The sequence below is a fragment of the Sabethes cyaneus genome, chromosome 3 (assembly GCF_943734655.1).
Source record: "Sabethes cyaneus chromosome 3, idSabCyanKW18_F2, whole genome shotgun sequence".
In the NCBI taxonomy this organism is placed as follows: domain Eukaryota; kingdom Metazoa; phylum Arthropoda; class Insecta; order Diptera; family Culicidae; genus Sabethes; species Sabethes cyaneus.
Window position 1 is genome coordinate 224,912,293 of NC_071355.1, and position 24,147 is coordinate 224,936,439.

The 24,147-nt window shown below is 39.6% G+C and overlaps 1 protein-coding gene across 1 annotated transcript in view; it reads right to left on the reverse strand.

Annotated features, from left to right (window-relative positions):
- Positions 1–4,078: 4,078 nt before the first annotated feature.
- LOC128740794 (neural-cadherin-like) overlaps positions 4,079–24,147 on the reverse strand; it is a 126,837-nt gene continuing 106,768 nt past the window's right edge. Inside the window, 4 exon segments of the mRNA XM_053836360.1 lie at positions 4,079–4,168; positions 4,222–4,310; positions 6,349–6,538; positions 8,286–8,468. Of these exon segments, the coding sequence (XP_053692335.1) occupies positions 4,079–4,168; positions 4,222–4,310; positions 6,349–6,538; positions 8,286–8,468 (552 nt within the window).

The following is a 24,147-nucleotide window of genomic DNA, read 5'->3' on the forward strand; positions in this document are numbered from 1 at the left end:
GCTTGACTGGACAGCATGATTTATCTGCTCGACTAGACTGCTCGACTCAACTTTTCGATTCGACGCTCGATTCAACTGCTCGATTCAACTACTTAATTTCACTACTCGACTGGACTACTCGACTCAACTGCTCAACCCGATTGCTTGATTCAATTGCTCGACCAGACTACTCGATTTGATTGCTCGACTCAACTGACAGCTTGATTTAACAGCTCGAGTGCTCGACATAGCCACTCAACCCGACTGGCCGACTCAACTGCTTGACTTAACTGTTTTATTCGACAGCTCGACTTAACTGCTCGGCTTAACTGTCCGACTGAACTACTCGACTGAACTGCTCGACTCAACTGTTCGACTTAACTGCTCGACTGAACCGCTTGACCTGACTGCTCGACTAGTCTGCTCGACTCAACTACTCGACTAGACTTCCCGATTAAACTGCTCAACTCAACTGCTCGGTTCAACTGTCCAACTCGACTGCTCGACTCAACTACTCGGCTGCACTGCTTGACTGAACAGCTTGATTTAACTGCTTGACTAGACTGCTCGATTTGACTGCTCAATTCAACTGCTTGACTTCTGTTTGATTCAACTGCTCGACTGGTCTACTCGACTCAACTGCTCGACTGGACTACTCGACTCAACTGCTTGATTTGACTGCTCAACTTGACTGTTCAACTCAACTGCACGACCCAGCTAGCTGCCTGACTCGATTGCTTGATTCGACTGCTCGACTCGCCTGCTCAACTCGATTGCTTGTCGCGCTATCATATGGTCGGTGTTAAATCAGACCGGACCAAGCCGCAAAATTTTAAAAAATGAGGTAATGATAGCAAACGATCAAGAATTTTCTAAGCATTTTACTCTAATGCTAATCAGACTACATAAATGTTGCAAACAGCCAGAAGTTTTTATCCAGTTAAATAAAATCCAATACGACCATAAAAACTATTTGTTTCAGTTTCCGGCTATGACTTTTTTATGTACAACATCTTAGAGCTACATTGTGAAATATAAGAACTCAAAGAACTAATACAAAGATTAAGCATCTTCGCAAACACTGGCCAATGGAATGTATCCGCAGTTTTCGGAATTCTGAACAGACATTTATATTTTCCGGATCGTAAGATTCAGGCTCAACTAGTATTTCGTAAAGGTTTTGCCCTTCTGATGTTGGGCCTCGATAGGCCCGTGAAAAAAACGTGAAATTTTTTAAACAAACGAAAAATCAGAGGGGTTGTGTACAAGACACGACCGCATATATAGGTGACGCAGGACTACGTAAGTCTCTTTGTAGTGATAGTAGCATGTATTCATGCTTGTAATCATTCGATTCTTCATGTATATATGCTATATGCAACATATATACATGCTACATGCGTCCTATGTAACATTAACCAAAGTAGTAATATTGCATACGTTCAATTCTCAAAAGATTGTGCATTTGAAAACAATTTAACAAAATCAAGAACACAAACTATTACTTTCCTGCTACCTTACTGAAATTAAAGATTGTTTTTATTACCCATAGTTCCCCACGTTGAAGGAATTTTACCAATTCAATCCTATTTTATCAACAGCACATCTTTTCACTACACTTCTAATGAAACGGCAAGCATGCGTATTTATACAGAGTCGTATTATAACCGAACATTACAGCTGTTGTACATTTTTCCAACACACATATCAAATTCGCCGAGGTTTAATCGTCTCGCAGTAAAGGATTTGCGATCTGTTGGGACAACGAACTTGTCATTTTTTCTGGCACACTTCCCTAACACAGACGTCAAATTGGACTAGGTTTAATCGCGTTCGTAAGAAATCTGTTGGCACGAGGGGGCTTTGTCACTCTTTCTGGCGTACTTCCCAAGCAAGGACATCAAAATGGTCTAGGTTTAACCGCGGTGTTCAGAAATCTTGTTGAAATGAGGAAGCTTTGTCACTTGTTTTGGCTTACTTCCCAAGCACAGATATCAAATTGGTATAGGTTTAGATCATCGCAAGGAATCTTCTAACCAATCACGAAGCAAGAATTCTGGTAAAACATAGGTTCATTATTTTCAATTTTTCAATAGTTCAACATCAAGAATCCATACTTTTCTTCATTTGGGTCAATTCTTAGATTTTCCGATCGATTGGTGTAAGAATACTGCAAATCGGTCGGAAAACCGCTGAGCTATTAGTGCTCAAAATCTTTCATTTTTCGTGACGCTCGCATTTTTCGATTTTTTAAAATGACACCCTATCTCAAAACTTGCCGTAAGACGTAGTCCTACATCAAAAAAAGTAAGCGTTTTTTGAGTTTATGCTTAAGTTTAATCGGGAAAACCGTACCTATGTTTGCTTTTCATATAGACGGTGTGATTTTTCATGGCAAAAACATACCAAGAGAGAGAAAATCGGAAGACATTGTTAGAACTTCCGCTTCTGTTTCGTGCTTAACATTCCGCATGTTCATTTTACGAGTTCTTTAGGTTCAGAGCCTACAGACAACTAACGTGTATTCTTTTCATATCTGTTTGTCATTTATACCATTTTTTGTTAAGTATGTCCGGTTATTGACAGCTGTTTTTAAGGACAGTTTTCGTTCCTTTTCTACCAATTTGGTGTTATTTTTATGTTATTATTTGAAATTTTGTACGATTTTCGGATAATTTTTTAACTTTATATCATACTAGCTGACCCGACAAACTTCGTATTACCACAAATTAAACTGTGTTGTACATAAATCGTGAATCTCGGGAGAGGGGTCATTATTCCCCTCTTAAAGAGGGGAGGGGTCTCAATTCACTATAGTAAAAAAATTGCCTGCAAAAACACCCACATGCTAAATTTGGTTTCATTTGCTTGATTGGTTCTCGAGTTATTAGGAAATTTGTATTTCATTTGTGTAGAAGCCCCCCCCCCTCCTAAAGTGGAGAGAGGTTTCAATTCACCATAGAAAAAAATCTTGTCTCCAAAAACACCTACATGTCAAATTTTGTTTCATTTGCTTGATTAGTTCTCGAGTTATGCAGAAATTTGTGTTTCATTTGCATGGGAGCCCCCCCTCTTAGTGGGGGAGGGGTCTCTAACCATTATAAGAACCTTCCCTGGCCCCAATCCGCCAATCGGTTCAGTACTTTTCGATTCTATAAGGAACATAGAGCAGACAGAAATCCATTTTTGTAGGCATAGATTTGTATGGGAGTCCCTCTTAGTGTGGAGAGGGGTCTTTTGCCACCGAGAGAACCTTCCCTAGCCCCAAAAACCCCTGCATGCAAATTTTCATGCCGATCAGTTCAGTAGTTTTCGATTCTATAAGGAACATACGGATAGACAGACAGACAGAAATCCATTTTTATAGGTATAGATTTATTTACTTTTCTTTAGTTTATTTACGTCATTTATTTATTTTTTACGAAATTTTCGCGTTGGTTTCTGTATTATGCATACAGATTTTTCGTAATATTTTTTTGTGCCGCTTTGGTTTTGGAGAAAGTATGCTTTGCATGGAAATTTTTCAAAATATTTTTTTTTTTGTTAAACAAATTTTAATGTTGCCGTGGGACTACGTTTTACGAAAATCATAATCAATCGGAAAATCTTGTACGCATCGACTTAAAATTAATAAAACTAGTTCTTTTAAGTTGCCAAATGTCTTTGCCTAGGTGTTTTACTAGCACTAGCATCACTAAGATTATTGTCTGCGCAGCTGCAGACAAATGTGCCTTTGATGAAGAGCAAATTAGTTTCTTCATGTTTATGAAAATTTAGTTGGAATCTTCTTTGGACGCACCGTGCCGGTGCGGTGTCTTAATTTTCCAATTACGGACGACAAATCCGTACATGACCTAAAAATGTTTGTGCTTTGAAAGTTGCAGCTAGGAAAACAGGACAAAATATGTTCAAGTGGAACGGAACAAAAATATAAAATCGGGGAACAAAAAAAAATTGAAAATTGTTCGGTACTATCACCAACCACAAACAACGGCCCATATAGACATTTAAAGCCCATTCTCTATAACAAGCAACGTCGAAGGATCAATTCTGTTTCATTAAATTTACTCGTTCAAATTTATACCGATAATGAAAAAGATTACATCCACAACGTCAGCTTGGAACCGAAAGCAAAACGACCCATCGGGGAAAAATTGACCGCACGCGCTCGCGTCGCCTTACTGGTCCTCTGTAAGTCGATGAACAAAATTACGTTTGAATCGAAGCAGATCGGAAGTTTACTCCGTTCGTAACCGAGCACCTTTTCCGGAACCTCCTGGCCATCGCATCGACGGAGCATCCAGCAACCAGTAACATTTTCGGTTGCGATGCTACAATTAATTAACGGCAACAAATTGAATAAAGTTCATTTCACTTGCTACGAACGTGGTTTTTCTCCGAAGGGTTCAGTCGTGTTACACGGCCACGGGCCGGGGTAAATTCGTAAGGAGACCAGGATTGGGGTGGTTCGAAATTAATTCTTTTGTTTTACTTGCTTCGCTCGTCGTTCGGCTGTGCCGCGTACGCTCTCGCGTATACGCTTCTTCCGGCAGTAGGGTAAGGTGGTGCAGAATGCACCGCTTAAGCAAAACATCAATTTGCAGAGCAACGGCGTGTTTGTTCCACGTTTTTCAACTTCTAGAAGACTTTGGGATCTTTTTTACACTTACTCCTGGTGAAGTTTCCTAACAAAAACCAGTATTTTTTGTTATTTTTGACGATTTTTGGCAAGAGTCAAAATCATTATGTGAGGCAGAACGCCAAAGCCCGTGGACAAAACGCACCTAGTTTGCCCAGCTAGGCGTTAAACGCAACCAAAAAATTTACCATTCAATCACGTGTTAAATAAACTCCTAAAACTAGGCTGCCGAAATGGCGAAAGCGTTCGTTATAGCGTTTGTTGCAAACGCTTGTTTGCTGGGACATAATGGGTTCATATCTCAACATAATTGGCAATAAAATTTAATCATCTAATTTTCTCCAACTGATGTGTGATGAAATATTGTAAGTTAAACAATGTACAATTAGGTTTAAGGCAAATTCTAAGTCCTATACAATACATAATATTGCTACATTTTTAATGAATAATCCGAAACGAAAGATGTACTGCAAATTAAAAATATTTTATAACTGTTCGATCCCGCTGTGATGCATTTTGCCCCTGTTTTGTATTTTGAAGTTTTTTGCAATATATGTGAAAAATATGCATAGTTAATGCCGTTTTTGTGATGAATCATCGAGTATGACAGTATATCAATTAGATAGACTGTATGTATTATGAAATTTGCATACCGACTAGTGGTAAAAGCTTAAGAGAAAACCGTGATTTCTTACATGTGGAATGAGTTCGCGGATAATCGCTTGATTTTATTGGATGTGGCTATGTTTGATGCTTTTACATGCTACATAATTATGAATTAGCGTGTTTTACACCAAAATAAAATGCGCATTCATAATTTTACCAAATAGTTTCCGCGTTTTTAAGCAATTAATAGCATGGGCCATTCTACCCCCACGGTGCGTTCTGGACAGTCTTCCCCTACTCACTCATAATGAATGGTCGCTCAGGGGAAAAAACAAGCCCCTCCACCTCCCCCCCCCCCACGCAGAACATGGTTCAGTTCGTTCGTTGTGATAATCAACGCAATATAGTACGGTAATTAAAGTGCGCTTTTTGTGCACAAGCTGAGAGCTGAGTTATCATAAAAGTTCGTTGGGGCTGGAAAACGACGGGTGCAAATGGCGATGATGACGATAATGATGATGATGGTGATGAGAATAGCAATTGTCCTTTATTAGCCTATCGGACGGTCTCATTGTTTCTTTTGAGCGGATAAAGTGGACCTCAGGGAAAATTTCCAGTTTGAATTTACAACTACACGGGTATGCATTAAGGTATCATCTGTATAAACAGCCAATGTTAAGAAAGATACTGCTTCAATGACTCTGTGCTTCTTGACACCGTAATGCAGAAAGTAACTGTTTCAATTACCTGCGAAGCGGCTGAAATTTTCATCCATGGGCAAGCTCTTGCAAGGAGCTTGCAGCTCCTGTTCAGTCTGACCTACAATGGCGCCTGAACGGGTAGACTTCCCAAAAGGGAAAGCCTCAGTGTGAACGATCGTAAAAATATTAATTTACATCGAGCGATGAATATTAAAAGGACAAGGGAAAAATCTTTGTTTGACTTAACTCAAGACCAGGAAGGTTTTTCCCAAGTACGGAAATATCTTTCCTCTCGAGTAGAAATTTCCATACCAAAGTGCCATCAATTAGCTGACCTCTCTTGGCTGTCTTGGGAGGCAATGATTTCCATTTTCGTTCTGACCAGGAACGCAACGGAAAGGTTTTGTTCAAAATTTCACTTACCTGAATTGGGCTGCTGGTTGCTATTGGGTCGCGCCGACGGGGCTCCATCACGGGCTTCCACCTCCAGCGCGTAGGCTCCTTGCTTTTCTCGATCGAACACAACCTTGGTGAAAATCTCACCGCTCTGAAGATTAATTTCGAAGAAATCCTTCCCTTCGTTGCGCGGTGAATCCACGATGTAGTAATAGACCTGCAAAATGTGAACAAAACCGGCAATTGAAGTAATTGGCTTTCTAAGCTGATCGATCTTGCTCTGCCCGGCGGAACGAAAGTAATTTAGTCGCAATTCATTTGCCATCCTGTGCAGGTTCTAATTCACTACCAATTAGATTTAAAGTACTCTTCTCCGATTTTTTGTAATTGTGCCAACATTGTTCGAACGTTGCCAGCCGGAAGAAGTTTTTTCCTCGCCGGTTTCAGCAGTGTTGGCTCAGGTACTACTTGGAAAGTCGCAATTAAACTTTAATTGCTAACGGAAATGCAAATTTATACTGCCATCCGCTTCTCACTCAGTTCCAGGCTAAGCTCGTAGCTACGTGGAAGACTCTGTCTGGTGGCACCGAACGATCACCCGTTTGAGTGCAAAAGTTTGCAAAACGGAATTGAAAATAAGTCATTAAAACAAGTTCCATAACTTCGAAAGGTAACTTCAACCGAACGTTAGTGGGCCGAATTACGGCGTTGCATCCGGACAAAAAAGCAACCCGGCTGTGACGGTGTTGCCAGGTGAAAGGAAATGCTGAAAAGAGCAAACTTTTTGGACAATAAAGGTTAGCATTGGCTGAAGTATTATGAATTATTAAATTAGCAATGTCAAATAAAAATATATGTGCATGGAAAAATTAAAATTTGATACGGCTTTTCCCAGTTCGAACGAAACTTTTTCCTGGTTTTGATTCAATCGAGAAAAACTAAAAAAAATTAAACGCCATAAATTTTGGAGAATCGAATAAAATTGTTCAATGTACAATCGGAACTTTCTTTTGCCTTGTACATTTTCTCGAAGCCAATACCACAAACTGGCCACCGAACAACCATTTAACAAAGCACAAGTTTAAAATGTGCACTAAACTTCAACCGCAATGACTTCTTTGTGCCCCTTCGCTCCTTCCTTTCCCTGCATGTTAGCAGATCTCAATCTATTCTTTAATCTAAAATTTTAATTTCATCTGCTGCCATTTTATCTCCAATCTTGAATTCAATTGTTTCAAGTGTTTCACCGATTCGGCAGACAACCGTCAGTTTTTTGAGTTTGAGCACCCACTCAAAGTGCAATAAAGTGCGCCAGACAGCGAATCGAACGGGGTGGTTATCTCATTTCTACACCTGGCAAGGTGAAGAGTCGCTTTCGCGTCGAATTTTGCCAGAATGGCAGTGAAAAAAAATTAAATAATCAACTTGAAGTTATTTGCGATAGCGCTTCTTCAATGACGCAAAAGTCGGGCGGAGCGAATCGATGAGAGCTTTACTAGACTACCATTTTAGGATGTGGAGAAAGGAAAAGCAAATGCTACAGCGCTTTTGTCGATGCAATGGGGAGCAACCCAATTTAATTCGATGATCCACCGGTATTGAGGGCACCCCAAACCGGAAACAATAGAAAGACGTGATTGAATTAAATTAAACAGTAAAATGTGGTCGCTTCCTAAAACAAAAATCCACCGAGCACTCGCACCCATTTCAAACCATTGCATTGTTCGGTTCTGTAATTCAATCAAATCAGTTCAGTGTTTTAAACGACCCCAATCAAATAAATATGGCCACAATTTGTCAAAACAGATGACAGCATGCGGCAGTTTTGAATTTATTGCCAATTTAAACTTCAATATTACACGTCGTGGCGACGCAACGGGGAGAGCAAGGTCCATTTTTCTTTACGAACAGCAACACACATATTCCGTGTGGGGTGGTAACATATCGTCATCATTATCACTCACCTGGTTGTTGGGGAATGTTCCGTCCTTGTCGATGGCGTTCACCTGCGTAACCTTAGTGCCGATCGGTTCCCCTTCCAGGACCGTTTCCTGTTCACGTTCGGTAAACAGAGGAATTTCGTCGTTTACATCCTCTAATTGTATGTAAACAGTCGCTTCCGATGCCAGCTGCTGGGCGCCGTTGTTCTGCGATGTTGCATGTGCGACGGGAAAAATGAAAGAGACAGAGAAAGAGAAAATAGCGAACAATCAGTCTGGATGAAAAACGGGAAAGCACATCATTGCCGACATTAGTCGACTCTCATGTCTTCCAAAAGAGGATATAACTGCAATAATTTTGGAGCTACCGCATGATTGCCGGCTGTGGATGTTTGAAGCCGAATGCTAATTGCTTCCGCACAGGACACGTACGTCACGGTCAGTGGAGGGAAGCCCGATCGAATGAATTTTACGTTTGATTTTTGCCGCCAAGCAATAATGTATGTTTTGAATTGTTGATTTCGAAGCTTTCGAAGCTGTATTCTCTGCTGCAGAGAACGTGTTCCTGTTCGATCTGGGAAGATGAACGAACTGCGTTTGACATATTGTTAGAATATAGTTTTTTTGTGAATGCTGTGAAAACCCGTAAAGGTGTCACCAATAATGACAGAGCAAAGTTTTACTTGGTATTGAAAAATGCATTTCCTAAAAGTTTATTGTAAAACAGCTGAAAAAAAATTTAAAAAATTGTTCAAATAAAACGTTTGTTGTTGTTGTTTGGCATATTGTAAAGTCATCTTTGCAAATCATGATGATATAAATTTTTAGGAAGATGCTTAGTTAAAGCATACCATTAGCAAAAAACAGTTCAAAGAGTATTCAGAGAGTTAACTATCAGTAGAAATAATTGTACTTTCTTCTACTACTTTGATGACCTGTTTCATTCTGTTAGAAATAGAATTTCTTGGCACCCAAATCCGGTCACAATTCCAATTTCTACGTGCTTTGGTTCAGATAATCGAATTTATACTTATTTCTATTCAAAAATCTATAAATTTTCTACCCAAGACCTTGCACTAAGAATATCATTTCGTATTTTGTTAGAAAAAATATTCGAAAACTATATTCATAGCTGTTGAAAAATTTCAAACCATAGGCAGGCTTATTTTCTACCGCACATATTGTTACTACGAATGGTTCGTATTTCATACGAAAACATATTCGTAGCACATTTCGCATTAAAACGCATTTGACGCACGGTTATTGTCTGACTTCGTTATCGACGAGATCAGGCTGCGAAGATTGTACGTAAGAGAAACTGATAATGAAAAACGACCACCTGTTTTTGTTCCAAATTTGGATTGGCTATTGATCACGGATTGCGTTCAAAAATTATTATTTTCGTTTTACAGTGGACGTTTCGAAGGGTATCCCTTCATCTTAAGGACAGAACGCGGAAATAGTTTTAAACGTATATTATAATACGGTCTATCCTGAAGATGAAGGGATAACGAAGGGGAACGTCGACTGCAAACCGAAAAAAGAAATTTTTGAACGAAATTTGTGACTAAAAGCTAACCCAAATTTGAAGGTAAGTAAAGTATATTTGTGCAATTTTGACCTGCTTATTATTTTGAATTATTGAAGGAACTAGATATGTCTGGGGCCAGTCGCGGCCCGGAGTAGTGGTTAGCATTCCTAGTTAAAGTGACTATAATCTAACAAAAAAAACTAGATATGCCAGTGTATGGTTTCCTCATACATAAGTAAAAAGTATACCATCAGCACTACCTACTGGCGGACTATCATAGTCTTTGTATAACATAGACTAACTAGGCGATACTAGACTAGACTATCTTAGCCTATGTATCGCCTTCACATGTTACACAAGTGTTAGTGACCGATGGTATAGTCAAACGTGTGTCTATGAGAACGCTTTACGAACACTATGACGGGTTAGTAAACCCTTAGGCTGTAGAGCCCACAGGAAAATTTAACGTATATCCCACAAATTATTTTTTTATCTCTCGATTTTTCAAGCAAATTTCCAAGAGCGGGCTGACAAAAACTTTCAAAATAATTTGCAATGGCCTAATTCGTACGATAACGATAACTTAAAATACAGTAGGATTTCGAATTTGGCAACAAACGCGTGTCGCCTATGTTGCCAAAATAGAAACCGTGCCAAAATCGAGACCCTTTTTTGATATGAAAATTTGAATGTAAATTAGTCAGAAATTGACTAAATATTATTAATCAACGATTGCAGGTCCGCAAAGAGCTATTCGTCCGGTGCAAATAAGTTTTTGGCAGCCTGCAGTAAGACGTAGTCCTACGCCTGTAAAAATATTATTGTTCGAAACATTGTATAACCGCAATTTTTTTTCATGAACACACTGAGTGCATTGTTTTCGTTGTTTAAAGCATGTTTGCGGAAACTGAGAGATATTTAAGCATATTTTTGGAAGTGAAATATTTTGTGTTGGCAAAAACGGATACTTTTGTTGCCAAAATCGAGGCATGCCAAAGTCGAACCGTGCCCAAATTGAACCATGCCATATTCGAAATCCCACTGTGTGTCCGATACATTTAGGACTGATTTAACCAATTTACTTCATGGTGGAAAACGACAAAAGAATTTGTGAAGGAAATGTTCCTTTTCGTACTATAAACCAAGCTTTATTCTTAGTGTGCCATCCCCCCATACCGTATGAATACTCTGACCACCAACTCCGTTTTCAAATATCATCTCGTGAAGCCGAAGGAACCCGAAAAAAATAATCATAACTCGAAGATAAGAATTATTGTAACAGGAGGATACAAAATACAATAAAACAATTAAAATTTATTGTCACAGAAGATAACCATACCATCAAACTTACTGTAGTCGACCATAACTTTTATGGTTTTGAGAGATTTTATCATAAAGATGACCTACCATCGGACCAGAGGTTAGAAGTAAGGTACCCCGGGGCAAGTGGGACCTAAAAATGCATAGTTTGGGTTTATTCCACTGTGTCATCTATACCCATGATTATTTCAAAATTCTTTCAGCACAGAAACTCTTCAGTGGTATCACTTCGAAGGATTAATTACGAAAAGGGCCTATCAATTTACATGAAATGAATCTGGAGAAGAATTTTCAAAATTATGGCTATAGGTCCTACTTGCCCCATTTACCGGGGCAAGTGGGACCTATATTCAAATTTGATTAAAAAGCATAAAATAACACAAAATTGTGTAAGTTAATATACAGCAATGCTAAAGCATTGCAAGAAGCAATCGAAGATAATATTTGTACGAATGGTTCAACCAAAAATAGCGTAACAAAATCAGATCACAACGAGCGACTTCATAATTTATATAAAACATAGATCGTGAGCAATTACGCTGTAATGCATTATTGTAATGAGATATAGTTGAATATGTCGCTGTATACAATTCTTGCAAGACGTAATTTAGGATTAACCATTGTTTGATAACTCGAAAATACGATTATGATCTGTTTGTTCTACCATGCCCATTTCGGTAGAGCTACTCATAAGAGAAAGTTACGCTATAATTACCATAACACTTGATTGTTTCAATTCCTGTTGCAGATTTGCTTAATTATATCAAATTTGCCTTACCAAATTCAATTAAAATCGTTTAGGTGTAACCAAAATGTGACCAAACTGTTTGTTCCCTCATAAGTTGTGCTAATGGGGTTCTGTTTTGGAGCTCCTTGGTTTAGTCATTTTCGGTTTTATTTTAAAGCTTTACTGATATAAATATTATGTAATTGAACTGAAAATGTTCGGTAGTACATCTAAAATATGTATTAAGACTGGAAGTTTTGTGCTGAAACACTTTATTTTTAAAAGGTCCCACTTGCCCCGGGTGCCTTGAAGTGCCGACCTTATTTCAACCCATTTTTTTTTTAATGTCGTTTGTTAAATTAAAAACTAGTTTTCGGGTGTAATTTGTTAATACACTCATTATGTTTATATACTGTCAAAAAAACATGTACTTTTACGTAAAGCCTGTGGCCAAAATATCATTTATAGAATGGTGCGTCAAACTTACAACGCAAATTTAAAATAACGCTCAAATTTAAAGTCCAGTTTTGGTGTTTGGAATGCCTGTTATAAATAATCTATAATTTTAATACATGCGTTGGAGTTGTATCTTTCATTTCTAGAAAAGTTCGGTTAGAGAAAATGAGGTTGAAGAGAGTTATGAGCTCCGTTCCCACTTACCTCGTATTCCCACTTGCCCCGGAGTACCTTATGTTAGTATTAAGCGAGCCCCAAAAGGCATACGGACGACAAGCATAGGGACGTTAGGCATAATGGACGTTAGGCATAATGAACGATAGGTATAATGTGCGGAAGGCACAAAGTATGGTATGGCCGAAACTCATATGGACGACATAATAAATGGCATCGTAGATCTAATGGCCAAATCACAAATGGCCGAAACACACATGGCTGAATGTCAAATATTGGGTATATAGATACTGTTCTTACTCACTGCCGCTCGTTCGAACTCAACTATGGGATAACTTAGTAAAACTAGGAAAATGCAAGCACCTGTATAGACGGGAGCTCTGCGACGAGACTGCCCCCTTGCAATGGCCGGCGCTTCCGACGGCGGGTTGCCGGCAAATACTCGTTTCGCCCAGAATCATCTAGGAAATTGGTCTCGCTCATTATAAGGAGCGTACCTCATTTGCAATGATGAGAAAGAAAGTAGTATCAATCATCTATACTCTACTGATTGTGCTACATAAATGATTACTAAAATAAAAACTAAGGTGCAGACTGTGTGTCCTGTTTTTCTGAGACTAAGGTGCTAGAATTGTCCGGAATGCTTTTTTTATATGATGTTTTGCTAAAATGCACGAAAATATCTTTTAATTATTTTGATAATAGCTCAACCAGCTCAACCTTAAAAACATTATTTTTATCAATATTATTCGAACAAATAGTTTTCGGCGAGATTCAGCTAATCGAGGGTTCGACCAATCATGAGTCGGCCAAACATAATTTCGGTCTTCTGTGACAGTTGTTGAATTCGGCCATTTGAATTTCGGTTATTTATTATTCGGTCATTCGGTACCAGCCTGGTGAGTCAATCTGCGATGGCTTGGGAAAATTAACTAGAGTCGGTAGACCTAGGAAAGCGAACATACTGAGCCAGATGTGATTTCTGCGGGGGGGCTAACCACCGCAGTGGCCAGCACTTCCGACGCCATCCCCTTCTGATCCATAAGCATAAGCGTAGGATACATCCCGTGTTTTTATGGCAAACGACGTTATACTAAACAGTATTACGCTAAATTAGTTTATTTTAAATAGGCGGCCCCGGTTTTCATTGCATTGTGATGGAGCGATGATTGACTAAAGTGCGTATTCATAAGAAAGCGAAGTTTTGTAAATTATGTTTAACATCTATTTTACCCACCGTCCTTTATGCCCAATGTCCATTATGTCTATCGTTCATTATGGCCGTCTGCCTAACATCACACACCCGTATGAAGCTTGGTCTGATTTCAACCTCGGACAAATGTGTATTGGTGAGAAATGATAACTTGCGAAAGAGAAGTTGCTGTTTGCCTTCTTTGTATAAAGTGCGGACCAACCAAGAAATATTTATAAGGCAGATATTATAAACAACCAAATTTCCATCGGCGCTTCTCATACCTGCAAGTATAAAATAGACCCCATAGAGTGGTCCTTAACCTCTAAGCCAGTTACCAGCCGGAATACCAACCTTAGTGGAAATCGGGTAATCAACCCCGTTCTAAGATGGTATATCGACAGAGAAGGAGCTACTCTTGGGAATGCCGAATGTACCAATGAGAAATAGCCTTGTCGCCCTGGAGTTTTTGTGTCCATGCCAAGGGCTGCTCTTAATGGCTTGATAATTTATCAACCAAGTACGCGGTTATTTATTCCAGCCCAAGCAACAATCTGAGTTTTATTGTACTCTTATGGTCGTCTTCAAGACCAATTTTGGTCTTAAATACCATCATAAAAGTGTCATAAAACCCAAATTGTTACTTGGGAGAAGTGTCTTATGACAGCTTTCGATCCGGACGGGCGACTAAATTAAGAAATGTGTTATCTCGGCACTACAGCTAAGATGGCAGCCGAATCACGAGGCTCGATAGTGTGGCTCTAACAAGGTAACGACCGTGACGAAATAAGCACAAGGAATGGATGCTTGGTACCTCGAACTGCAGATCGCTGAGTTTCGTGGGTGACAACAGCGTGCTGCTGGAACAGCTAGAAACGCGAAAGTTCGGCATTGTGCCACTACAGGAGATCCCTCGCAAGGGCAAGAAGATGTGAGGGATCAGTGGCGGCAAGACCCAATTTTTCCAGAACGGTGCGGTGAAGCGCCCAACGAGCTGGCTACGGACTTTGTAGTAATGGGTAGAATGCAGGATTGCGTGATCGGCTGGAAGGCGATGTGTATGTTGAGGATAAAACGTTTTTGTCAACCCCACTGTTATAAGCATACTGTCCACACGAAGGTAGATCTGCCGACAAGAAGGAAGCGTTCTATGCACAGCTGAAACCAACGTATAATAGCTGTTCGACACGAGACATCAAGACCGTTATCGAGGATATGAAGATCGACAGGGAACCGAGGTATAGACCGGTAATCGGGCCCATAACCTTTACACCGACACAAACACACACACTTCCTGAGACCTGGTGAAAGAAGCGCTTTCTTTCTCCGCAAAGATATTTTTGAAGCTACCTAGAAATCACCTGATCAACGAACATTGAATCAAATCGACGCTATTTTCATCAACGGCTGGTTTTACTCGAACGTCACCAAAATACGCTCCCAACGGGGTACGAATACCGACTCGGTTCATTACCTAATAGTAGTACATTTACGCTCAAAACTATAGACCTTGCGACAAAGTCCCCTCCTCAGTTAGGCATTCAGTGCGAGTTGCCAAGAACCACGCATGTCCATTGGCTGAAGTTCTATTTTTCTCTGTAGAGCTAGGTGCTCCGACTCTCGAGGACACGGATGGAGCAGGAAGCGCTCGCCCTTCAATGAGGTCGCAAAAGCGCCAGCGAAGCTAGGTACAAGAAATTTAACTGGGCAGTATTGCGTGGGTTTTATGGGGGCCCGGGCTACTGCGAACCAAAGTCGCGCTCTTCGACAAATCCTCCAGAAATGTCGGAAGTACAAGGTGGCCACGCCTCACATTTTTGTGGATTTCATGGCAGCATACGATACCGTCGAGCGCGAACAGCTATGGCAGATAACGAGCGAGAGCGGTTTTCCGGACAAACTGGCGCGGCTGATCAAAACTACCCTGGAGCGAGTATTGTGAGGCGTGCGCGTTTCGGGGGTACTCTCGCGGCTAGGAGGATTGGGTTACAATCAATGCGTCGAAACCTAAATGCATGGTAGGAAGAGGCTCCAGAGAATACATGGACAGTGATTATTAAGGGCGATGAATAGAAAGTGGTTGAGAAATTCAGATATTTGGGATCTCTGGTCACCACCGGCAATGATACGAGTAAGTAGACTCAACGACCGTCCACTTAGCTTCGAGGTACAATGCTGTTTATACCCAGTCGTCGTATGTTCGAATCTCGGCTAGGCAGTGCTTGCTAGATAGAGTCAGTGGGACCCTTGTACTAGCCCCATAATTGTAATTGTCCTGTATTCTTCTAACAACCGGTTGCGAAGTCTGTCGATAAAGAAGGGTCAAGTCTTAAATGTTTAAGTCCAAGGCTTTGCTTTTATTGCGTGCATTTGCCGTTTTTGAAAGAAGGCCTATTTTTGAGTACAAATGGATAGCGGAGAGTAGCGTAGGCATATGAACCACGAGTTGGTGACATCTGGCGAATGTTGGGAGACTACAACGGGCCGGCCACGTCGCAAGGATGCTGGACGACAGTGTAGTGAAATCCTTTCTCTTCAAGAAACCCACTGACACTAGGAATAGAGGTGTCCAACGCGCTAGATTGGTCAACGAGGTTGAAGATTGCGATCGTCGAGACGCTCAACGAATTGCCGACGAGTAGCTCATAATGGTGGAGTACGGTAGAGAAGAATTATTGATATGGCAAGAACCACACCGGGTCTATGCTGGTATAAAAAGAAGAAGAAAGTAGGAAACTCAATCGCTAGATGGTCATTGGTTTTATCAATCATTTAGTGATTGAGGCGTAGCCTTACAACTCAATTCCATCAGGGCCGAATGTCCATGGCTTCTCAACCATATTAGTCTACGAGCTCAACCACGACTTCGTCGTAGCAGAATGTTCCTCCAAATACCGTTTCGAAGGGCAAATTATGCAGCAAACGGGACCATCGTCGGGCTACAACGAATTTTTAGCCAAGTGTCAGCCTTTTAGCCTAGGTTTGACTTTTACCTTAATCGTAGGACTATTTGTCAAAACTTTTTAAGCATTCTTCGTTAGACTAATTATCATTAGGACAACAATATGCCTGTTGGTAAATACATAAATATATAACCATTTTAAGCTTTCCAATGAGTTTGAGCAATTCGGAAACTGTGTACAGCAGTCGGGGCCAGTTACAACAGACAATCTCTAAGACTATCGTATTGGACTTTTGAACCCAGTGGCTTACTGACGGTCCAAAAAAAAATAGATGGAACATCTATTCGACTGCATATCGACTGCAGTCTTTAGATGCTTATAAACATTTGAAATGCCAAATTGGATTTCCTCTGAGTAGGGTGACAATCATAGTTGACAAATTTCCAAATGAAAAAATCGTACAACGAAAAGTATGTTTCATCACTCAGTTAAATTGGATTTGTTTATTCTTCAAAGGATTACTAATTGACCGGCAGTCTCATTTCACCGAAAACTACAATTGAAACTATGAACACATCCTTTTCAGCGCCGTTAGAGCTGCCAACGGCAGCCTAGCCCATCTCGCAGAGACATTCATTTCCATTTGAACGACGTTTTCTAATGGGGAAAGATCCACCGACCGTCGTACTCCATATTTCACGCGTATGAAAGCATCGGAGAGTATATTTCACAAAAGCCCAGACCGAACCACGTCACGTGCGTTTTGACGGCTTCCATACATCTCGTTCCGTCGTTCGTCGTCGTCGTCGTCATGCGGCAACCAACACAGTAGAACACTAAACTCCATTTTCGAGCTGCATTTGAAACGACGAGGAGACGCGACGACGACAGCAAATTATTACTGAACCGACAGGCACCAAGCGTAAAAAGCCTCCATTCTCGGCTTGGCAAAAAGTTGTTTGCTCTTTCCCAGGGTTGTGGTTTTGCGTTTCTTGTTGGGCATCAGGTACGTTACAGATTTTCTCGTTGGTGACGATGGGATTCGGTGCTGTGTATGTTATGTGCGGGCACATTTCTAGATTGTGTTAGAAAGGTCAAAAACCAAATATGTAGAAACACACTGCCTTAACAACAGCCTGAAGAACAGTCTGAACAGCCTTTCTAGTCGAAGGATTATCATTACTAGCAACAGAAGTGTGAACTCGATGGAGAAAACGTCAACACAGCATTCTCAAGACAACGTAAACTGACGAAGGTCCCACAATTCAAAATACACGGGTCTTTGACGAGGAGGGTGGAGTTACTTATTACCAGCAATTCACAGCTCTTAGTCGGTTCACAGCAGCAAGAGTAAATCCAGAACCACCAGTTAATGAACGAATGGCTTGCCGTTGTATTTCTTGGAAACATGTTCGGCGATCTGTTATAATTGGATGTTTCCTTTTGTCGCACCCATACGAATATGTGTGTGCTACTCCACCTATGAACGACAGCATAAAGGGACTTTTATAATGATTACAAGCTACAGGAAAAACGAATTTTGCAGAAAAATATTATTTCATTTGCGGCTGCAAACGTGACGATTCGTGATCAACAAACTCGTTTCGCCTGTTTCAGCAGAAACGTTTCCTGACAATGATGATAGGAAAGTCTCAGGATGAGTGGTGTCCTTTCGGGTTTACAACGGTGGTGGCATACTCAGCAATAAATATTTGTGGCTTTCAGCATCCAGAAAGGGTAACGACGAAAACTTGTTGTTCCCCGGAACGGTGGAAATCATTCAACACGTGACTGGAGCAACAGACTAAATTGGAATTTGCGCTCTGCTCGTTTTGGGAAATAACCACTCATCGAAACACACGATAACTCAGCTGTGGTTTGGAAAATAAAAGAATTTCTAACTTCATCTGCAGCTTGGTCGGTAATGCCGCAGCCACTGCGGTGTGGAGTATTTCTTTTCTATGAAATTTATTATCTCCAGCCATGCGCCGCTGCTGACAGGCAGCTTCAGTGCGCGATGCAACCTAACAATCACTGCACGAGTGCCGCCGTGTCCTTTTCTAACTGGCAAAATCGTCTCTAATGCAACCTAATAATAAATCCCGGGAAATACCGGGTGCTTTGTCTGCAATCAGCATCGCTGCGCCGGTTGCGGAAACGTGAGAACTGATAGGGCAATGACGTATCCCCAAACCACTTGCAAGCACACACACACACACATACACACAGGTATATAGACAGCATGCACAGTTAGTCTTCGCTAAGGAAGAGAAATAAAATTTGCATATAAATTACATTTTCATAAATTAATACCGAGCACGATGCACTTCGACAAAAGGCTCCCCATAATCCTGTCGGCACTTTGCAACTGCGGAACTCGAGCGAGCGCAGGGAAACCGGTGAATCGCTGCCACTCGGTTCCTGATGACCGTGCGTCTAAATGACGAAGGGTACCTGTGCCCGTGTTGGCCACCGGTAGCTATTTCATCCCGGAAGGGATGGGAAATTTACGTGACGGCAGATGGCAGGACGGTTTGGTTATTTCCGTTTCTAATCGAACAGATCTGCTGCTGTCTTCAACGTGGGTATAAACGGACGAAGGGGGATACGCGGTTGTGGCCAGCGTATGGAGCAGGACCTTGTTCCCATTGATAAGTTAGAACCTGGTGTTAGTGTTGGACTATTTATTTTGCTGCACTGGAAGCGATGCTGCTGAATGCTCTATCATATCGAAAATACTTTAGAGGATGAGCTAATATATTCATTCGGTTGGTATGGTTGGTATAAATTTGGCTAGATTTAACATTCGAGCTTGGAATAGGAAAATGAATGGCATGGATTTTGGCAAGCTCAAGCTTACTGAAAACGTTATTTTTATTTTTATCATGATAAACGTAATCGTTTTCAATGAAAAGAAACCGGGAACATGGGTATCTTGCACAAGGACTGTATAAAGTGTACACGTTTAAAAAAATATTAAATGGCTAATAACTGTGGATTGTTAAAAATTATCGTACAAAGTGGGAAGAAGGGTCTCAGAACTTCATGAATTATTGTACATGTTACAAACGGATAAACTAATAAACGAAAATAATTTTTAACAATTCTTAAGGTGACAACTTAATTCTAATTTCAAGACAACACTTCTGATTGTTGCGTAACCGAAAAGCTAGCTTAACTTTTTAAAACAATCACCTACTTCTACAGCTCATATCTTACGAATCAAGCGATAAGATCTGTAATTCAACCATCTCAAAGAAGGTTCAAAGAACGATTGATATTGGGTCAACAAACTCAGTGCATATTGCGCTCAAGGTTATGAACCCACCGAACTGTCCTGAACTACGTCCGATAGAAACCTATTGGCTCAAGTAGAACCGGATGGGGCAAAAGTTGAATTCGTATCCGGTTATGATTGGCTCCCATTATAGCTTGGTTCAATCCGCGGGTTCCCTTGCTTTAGCCTCTTAATTTTTCTGCTCTTTCCCTATCACGCCTTATCCCACTCTATTTGGATACTATAAACGCCTTTGATTTCATTACTTTCTTCTACCATTTCCCCCGTCTATTGGGACGACTACCTCTGTCGAAAGAACTACTTATTTTATTTATTTTCTTCTTACCCTTTTTCATTCCTTAAGCAATATAAATCTAGAAATTAAATAAAAAGAAAACTTATCCAATTTAATTCTACTATATATATTTTATTCTTGACAGTTACGTATTTCGCCTACGACTTGCAGGCTTCCTCAGTGTCTGTTTTCGAATCCAAAAACTTCAGTCAATATAAATCTAGTTACTCAGCTTATTTTGGTATTTCTGTTCAATTCGCTTGCTCTGTTTTTTGTTTTTGTTCGGTTTTGATTTATTCTGTTTAGTCTAAATAACTGCACTCTTGTTTTTCTCTACAATTTGCCCTCTTTCGTTGTAAAACTTAATGTGTATTTGTTTTTTGACGTAGGACTACGTCTTACGGCATGGTTAGAGATAGGGTGTCAATCCAAAAAATTAAAGAATGCGAGCGTCACGAAAATATGAAAGATTTTAACCGCTAAAGCTCTGCCAATTGTGAATGGATTTTCATGGTTTAGAGCCCGTTCGACTCCTAATAGATGCAAATTATGTGGTTTCTATTTTAATTTTCTTTTCCAATCACGTATGAGTGAAAATTAACGAAAAGTTTCAAGGTCAAAAGTCCCTTTACGTTTTCCTCGTGTTATACAGGCAGGGACGACAGTAAATACTTCTATTGTTTACTGTCATTTCGATTAATCTATTTAAAAAAAAGTGACAAAGCCCGCTCACTCAACAGGTCGAAGATTCTTTACGACGTTCAAACTGATACTAATTTGATATTTGTGCTTAGAAAGTACACCAGAAACAGTAATAGAGTCCTCTCTTCCTAATAAAATGTCTTAAGACCGCTATAAATCTAGATCAATTTGCACCTCTATTCTGTATTTCGAACGGATGGGCTTTTCGAACGAAACTAGATGGTATTCTTCAATCCGCCAGCAAAATCAAATGGGCAAAACAACTCGTTCGAAACAAGTCGAACGAAATAAGACCCGTTCGAAATACAGAATAAGGGATGTCTGATGTCTGTGTTATGGAAGTGCGCCAGAAAAAGTGATGTTTCCGCATCTTAACGAGATTCGCGATTTCGCGATAAACATAGTCCAATTTGATGTCCTGGAAATAAAAAGCTATAAAAAAAGAGCGGCCAACCCCATCTTTCCTGATTGTATCCACATTCAGCAAGAATTTATTCAAAACTAATATCTTTTATATGAAAAAGGAGTTGATGTAATATTCAAGCATGTAACGTGATGCAGCAATTTTCAAAGTGAGGCAGAAATAGCAACTGTCTGATCTGAAAATAGGTTTTCGGCATTTAATTTGTTGCTTTACAATTAGTTCCATGTAATTGTTTACATGCTCTCGAATGTATTGCTGTCAAGACGGGTGAAATTACTGATAAACAGAGTGTCAAAAAGAAGTGGTCGGTGTTAAGTCAGACCGAACCAAATGACAAAACACTGATTTCGAGAAATACGCGTTCAAAGTATGCTGCTGCTGTGTAGTTTAAAGCTATCAATCATTCGAAATCATTCCATATCTCTGACTTTTTGCAAGATTTTTATAATCTGATTAGAGTAAAATGTAGCTTAGGAAATTCTTAATCGTTTTCTGTCATTAACCTATTTTTTAAATTTTGCGACTTGGTCCGGTCTTATTTAACACCGACCAAGTATTAATGTGCAGAGGACGTAAGCTAATTGATGATATTCTAACTGTCATAATTTTAACTCGTTGATCGTATATGTTAGTTGAAAGGTATTACGCTTTTTGCATCATATTAGACTCCTGCGCGAAAAATTTCGGCAAGTGAACATTTTTGCACACTCATACTTGGACTTTGCAACGCTTTGCATACTTACACTTGTACTGTTTTCATCAACCGTTAGACGATTTATAATGTTGAACAAATGTAAACATGATCAACAATACTGATTGTCACTATAAAAATTCAATACTACAGTGATGTTCCGATTTTATCAGCCCCATGTTGAATTTTAGGCTGACAAAATGGGGAAACTGACAAAATCGGGAAAATGAATTTCTGATTTTTTTTTCAAAATTCAAGACTTAAAACCTTGCAATATCGAAGACTTTTACTAAAAATTTAATTTTAACCCTCAATTGGTCAATCGAAAGCTCAATGAACCGGGCACAGCACACTGGTCCAAAACCTTTTTTGGTACGCATTAGCTTTGGGCGGAAAACTTGGTTTTAGGTTTATCGAACCTTCGGAAGAGTTTCCTTAAATTAAAAGTTCTATCGTCCAGCGGAATTCAAATTTTCATTAATCTCCCTGAAAGTGCAATAAACAATTTATTTTTCTTCAGTTTCAATATAACACATTGATGTCTTCTGCAAAGTTTTACAGCATATTATTACGACAAATTTGGCTGAACACAGTAACCTTCTATCTCTTCAGCAAAGATAGAAAAATTTTATCTTATATATAAAAAATGGATTTCTGTCTGTCGGGATGTTCCTTATAGAATCGAAAACTACTGAACCAATCGGCGTGAAAATTTGCATGTAGAGGTTTTTGGGGCCAGGAGAGGTTTTAGTGATGGTTAGAGACCCCTTCCTCCACTAAGAGCGGGGGGCTCCCATACAAATGAAACACAAATTTCTGCATAACTCGAGAATTAATCAAGCAAATAGAACAAAATTTGGCATGTGGGTGTTTTTGATGACAAGAATTTATTCTATGGTAAATTGGGACCCCTCCCCTCTTTAAAAGGGGAATTATGACACCTATTCCCTTTAAGAGGGGGGGCTGCCATACAAATGAAATACAAATTTCCTCATACCTCGACAACTAATCAAGCAAATGGAACCAAATTTGGTATGTGAAGGTTTTCGAAGGCAGGAATATTTTCTATAGTGAATTAGGACCCCTCCCCACTTTAAGAGCGGGGACTCCTGTACCAAAGATATACAAATTTCCTCATAACTCGAGAACTAATCAAGCAAATGAGAGACAAATTTTTTTTCTATGATGAATTGGGACCTCTTCCCACTTTAGAAGGGGGGCTCCTATACAAATGAAATACAAATTTCCTCATAACTCGAGAACTAATCAAGCAAATAGAACCAAATTTGGCATGTGAAAGTTTTCGAGGGCAGGAATATTTTATATGGTTAATTAGGACCCCTCCCCACTTTAAGAGGGGGGCTCTTATACAAACGAAATGCAAATTTCCTCATAGCTCGAGAACTAATCAAGCAAATGGAACCAAATTTGGCACGTGTGTGTTTTTGGAGACAAAAATTTTTCCTATGATGAATTAGGACCCCTCCCCACTTTAGGAGGGGGGCTCCCCAAGCAACACAGCTTGTTATAGAATAGTATAACATTACATACATCAGAACTTCTCTTTTACCAAAAAAGCGCAAAAAATTGCAGTCTAACGAAACAAAAATTGAAAGAAGTATGTATCAGGTTATTTCATACCATTTTAAAACGTTATTATAGCATAAGCTACAACTTGTTCTTCCAGTAGTTTAAATTTAGTAATGGAGACATAATAAAAACTTCGTTTTGACATGTTGATAAAAACAAACATTATTCATTTGATGTGAGCTGTCAAATAAATTCATGTTATCATAAAACATCTCAAAACCTTAATAACAACGACACATGTTTTCAAAGTACGTTTATAGTACTCTTAAACGACTGATTTCCATGAAGATTATTTTCTAACTTGTTTTGTGTGTTACTTGGGTCCTATACAGATGAAATTAGATACTCGAGATTGTGACAAAGATCATCCGAGATTCATGATTTATGTACAACACAGGTTAATTTGTGGCAATACGAAGTTTATCGGGTCAGCTAGTTTCTCATAAATGAAAAATCGTTAAAATCAGTTTTTCTATTTTAGCTGTTTTGTAGTTGTTGTATGACTTTTTCAGGTTTTACAAAGTTGTACAAATAGTAAAAATACACAACATTGCCTAATATAGTATACCTCTATCTATGCTTGTTTAGGAAATATAGAACTTTT